The sequence below is a fragment of the Cryptomeria japonica genome, chromosome 7 (genome assembly GCF_030272615.1).
Source record: "Cryptomeria japonica chromosome 7, Sugi_1.0, whole genome shotgun sequence".
Lineage (NCBI taxonomy): Eukaryota > Viridiplantae > Streptophyta > Pinopsida > Cupressales > Cupressaceae > Cryptomeria > Cryptomeria japonica.
This window is the reverse complement of record NC_081411.1, coordinates 653,231,669-653,235,965: the sequence shown is the minus strand read 5'-3', so window position 1 is coordinate 653,235,965 and position 4,297 is coordinate 653,231,669. Positions and strand designations below refer to the sequence as shown.

The window sequence follows — 4,297 nt, the reverse complement described above, 5'->3', positions numbered from 1 at the left end:
GTGTTGTTAGTTGTTAAATGTTGCCTATGGGTTGTTAGTGTAAAGGCCCAACACCCTTGTTTTGCTGCTTTTAATATAAAAATAATAATAATTGTATCTGCAACAAATAAACTCTTATTTACTACAATATTACACATTTACTTTTTTTTTTAATGTACTTATTATGGTTGCATAATAGAAAATCTTCTTAATGCAATGTACTTTTACTTTACAATAATAGAAAGCTTAAAAAACATATAGTAGAAATACTTTTTGAGATTGGTGGGTTGGTTATTCAAGTCAATCCTAAAGATTAAAATGTAAGACAAGAATTAGGAAGATAATTCAAATGAAATTCGCTGGGTTAGTTCAATGTTTTAAAGTATGAGATATGATATTTTGGCCTATCTAGTCTGATATAAAAACCACTTGATTAGTTATTCAACATCATGCATGTGTGGCACTATTATGTTTGAGGGTTCTATAATCTTAGGTGGGTTTAATTTTTGGTTATAGTTTCAAATGGTTTTAATTTTTAATTTAGTTTAGTTTTAGGCTGTTTAATTTTTAGATAGGTCTAGTTTTCAAAGGGCTATAGTTTAGATTGTTTTAATTCTCAAAGTGTTCTTCAATTTAGATGGTTTTAGTTTTAGAGGATTTTGATTTTATAATCATAGAGAGAATATTTAAATATTTTGTATGATCATATGGTTCATTATCCTTATCCTCTTTGTTTCTCACATGTTTGTCATTATTTCTATATCCTTGAATTTAGGTGATATTATCAATACATACCTCGAGTACATTCATGTTTACATCTTATGTGACATCTTTTTGTACTTATATATTTGTATCTATCTACAAATCTTACTTTTGTATCCTCACCATTAGGGATGATCTATTATGACATCTTATTACCCTTTGATACATATACTTACATGCATATATCTTGATACTAATTGCTTTATTATTGCACACACTATTACTTATGACACTTATTCATGATGATTATGTAATTTATATTTATTTTCTCCTCTCCTCCAATTCCTTACATTTGCACAACTTATTGAAGGGGCATACATAATTATTGATGTTGTTTGATGACTACAGAGTTGTAGTGACACACCTCATGCCACTTTATAATTTCATGTTCTTTAGGACTTCATGTCCATTAAATTTTTATGAAATTTATGGATTTATGCCACATTATAGCTTGATGAAAACATATTCCTAATAGATGCTAGTTTTGAATTGTGCCTTAATAGTTGTCTCTTTTCATTTTTCTTTAAAATTTGCATGTTCATGCCTACACTATTGAGTAACTATTGTTTATGCCTATTTTAAATGAATGTTAGATTCTTCTTATTGAATTTTTTCTTTTGTGGTTGTAGATTTCAAAAAGGAGCACTTATTGCTAGGATAATGTATCAAATGATCATCCATTTCTCTATCCTTTTATGAGTTTCTGAATATTTATTTTCATGTTGGTTTCTTATTTAATTTGACATGCATTTTCATAGTAGTTCACATGCAATTCAAAGAAAGGTAAAATTTTGAGGATGAAAATTGCATACCTTACACTTTTCCACTTCATTTTGGACTCATTTTGATTGAATTTTTCCTAATGCAATAATTACTCTAGTACCATTGCCATACTTTTCAGTAAAATTTGACGAAGAACTTAAATCTAAGTTGATCCTATCCTCACACATCTTAAGAGTCTAAACTTGATCCATGTTTTACTCTTTTCCTTACCTAGGTCAAACTCTATGACATAGAAATGGTTCTAGAACTTTCAAGTTTAGGTTCAAATTTGGGCCCAAGCTAACTCCCTCCTTTCTAATTGTGAAATATGTTGATTTGTGTGCTAGACTAGTGTATAAAAGGACAAACCTTAATTCATTATTAGATGATCATCTATCATCTAGAAATTAAGAGATAGGTTCATTACACATTGCATTTTCTTTAGAACATAAAAACATCATACACATGTCTTGGCCATATTACACAATTTCTTGGAATAACACCAATCCTTCTTACAAAACAATTTCATTAGAATTTAGATGTTTGACTAAAGGAGAAGATCCTTGCCGAGCAAACTTATAAAGATGTTCATTAACACAACTTGTTTTCAAGTGTGTGTGTGTGTGTATATGTAATAGGTTTAGGTAAGTCCACGAGTCATTCTCATGGGTAGAGTTTGAATTTAAAAACATGGTTCATTTTCTTGAGTGAAAATCATTTCTACAAGCACAAGTTCAAACCAAAACAAGACACAATAAATTTTCTAACTTATCAAGTGTTGCTAATAACATACCAATGACTAAATCACAAAGGAATCATAGAATGCCATTTACTACATCATATGCTTATCACTTTTCAGAACTAAATGCTCTAATCTCTTCAATTAATTTAAATATTACATATTTATAAATACATCTCTGTAACATTATTAATCTCAACTTTTCGTTATGAAATAATGATTTATCATTATAATTTAATTTATCCTAAAATATTTATCTAGGAAGCTTGTTTTTTTTGTATACAATAATCTTCATCAGCTTTACTTTCAATTTAAAAAACTAAATTTCTTTGTTGTCTTTAATAAGACATTAATAACCTTTTAAGCCATTACAATTAGAAAAACAAAATCATTCTACTAATAATTTATCTTATACGGAATAAGTACAGAGTACAATTAGGTACACTTAAAAAAGTGCAAGATAGAGAAGGTAAGTTTACTATCTACATACTCTCCAAAAAGCAATCTTAACACAGATCTGGTCAAGGCTATATATATATATATATATATATATATCTGCAATAATTCACAGTAATAAAAATCTTTAAGACCAATAGAAAATTCATATCCCCAAAGAAAATGCTTTAGCAAAGATCATCATGTTAACATCTTTTAAAGAAAAACATTACACTTGCAAAGGATTATCTTCCTCAGTTTTGTTACAGAGTTACATAAGATTGCAAGAGTTGTCCTCTTCACTGAAAAACATAGAATTATTGGGCCAAACACATGGCTGCTCAGTACTATGAATCTCTGCAGGCAGGTAATGATAACAATATTCTTCTTCTTGCTCTAGTTCACATTCCTCATTTTGCTTTTGCTTTTTCTCCACTTTCAAAAGCTTCACTGTCTTACCAGTCTTCTTTGCCAGTCTCTTTATCAAATCTTCAGGCTCCATGGTTCCCTTAACAATCACCCTATTTTGAGCTCTATCTATCTCAATTTCCTGCACACCTACATCCAAGGAAGTCATTCTTCACATATATATAAATGACCCACTTTCTTAGACAATTTTTCTGGATTAAGGATTTTATGTTTCGGATCATACTACAAGATCTATTGTCAGAATCAATAATGAATCATGTAATATGATATGAAAATGTAGAATTCTTGATTAATGTAGCACAGTTTTATTAAAAAAAAAAAGGATCCGTCTAAGAACTCTTCTGAACTTGAAAATATTATTTCTCTTTTTCAAGCTTACTCTTTCTGATAATGGATCCTAGAACATGATCCAAAATGCTGATGAGAAAATACTGACCATACAATCAAATCCAATGATTATCAAGACAAAAGAATACCTTGTATGTTTTGAAATGCCCTGTAAACCTTTTTACAACATCCATCACAGTCAATATTTATCCACATAACAACAGTGCTTCCCTCTTGTTTCTCCTCCTCTATCTGCATCCAAAAGTTAAAAGCAGTAAACAGAAGGTGGCAAGCATAGTTATGCAAGAAAACAAAAAACAAGAGTCACCAATTGGATCAGTTCACAGTGCATATATCACAGACCTGTGTGTCTGTCATTTCACATATGACTGCAATGAAAACACAGGAAACAAACAGATTCTTATGGAAATGCAAAAGCTGTGAAGAATACTTATGATTCATATTGGCTTTTTGTACTGCTCCGAGTACAGGATAGGAAGTTTGTCAGAGTTTCTTGTGAAATAAGCAATGGACATATAAGGTCTGCATCAACATCTAATCCAATGAGATGTTCCGTGAGTTCAGACATTATATTGACCAGTTGTACATGTTCAAAATAGTGTTTGTGTGAGAAGATAAAGACGAAACTTACCATCATATGTAGTTATAAAATGCATATTTATTTTGCTTTTCAAGTCAGTGCAGCTGTAGAGAAAGCTTTTGGGACTAGGTATATATTGTTTTAATTTATAACTAGTGGTCTTTTGTTGAAAGTTTCTTCCTGGATAGGCGTGAAGACAAGACAAGACTTGTGTAGAATGAATTCATGAACACCCAAGAGAGAAAGTCTGTTCAGTGAATTCG

General features: G+C 30.2%; 1 protein-coding gene across 1 annotated transcript; it reads right to left on the bottom strand.

The window, feature by feature from the left end:
- Positions 1–2,948: 2,948 nt before the first annotated feature.
- LOC131856893 (heavy metal-associated isoprenylated plant protein 8-like) lies at positions 2,949–4,022 on the bottom strand. Its single transcript, XM_059208849.1, has 4 exons — positions 3,923–4,022; positions 3,797–3,822; positions 3,583–3,685; positions 2,949–3,235 (listed from the first exon to the last, which is right to left on the bottom strand). Exons 1-4 carry the CDS (start codon positions 4,020–4,022, stop codon positions 2,949–2,951), a joined length of 516 nt encoding a protein of 171 aa, XP_059064832.1.
- Positions 4,023–4,297: the final 275 nt, after the last annotated feature.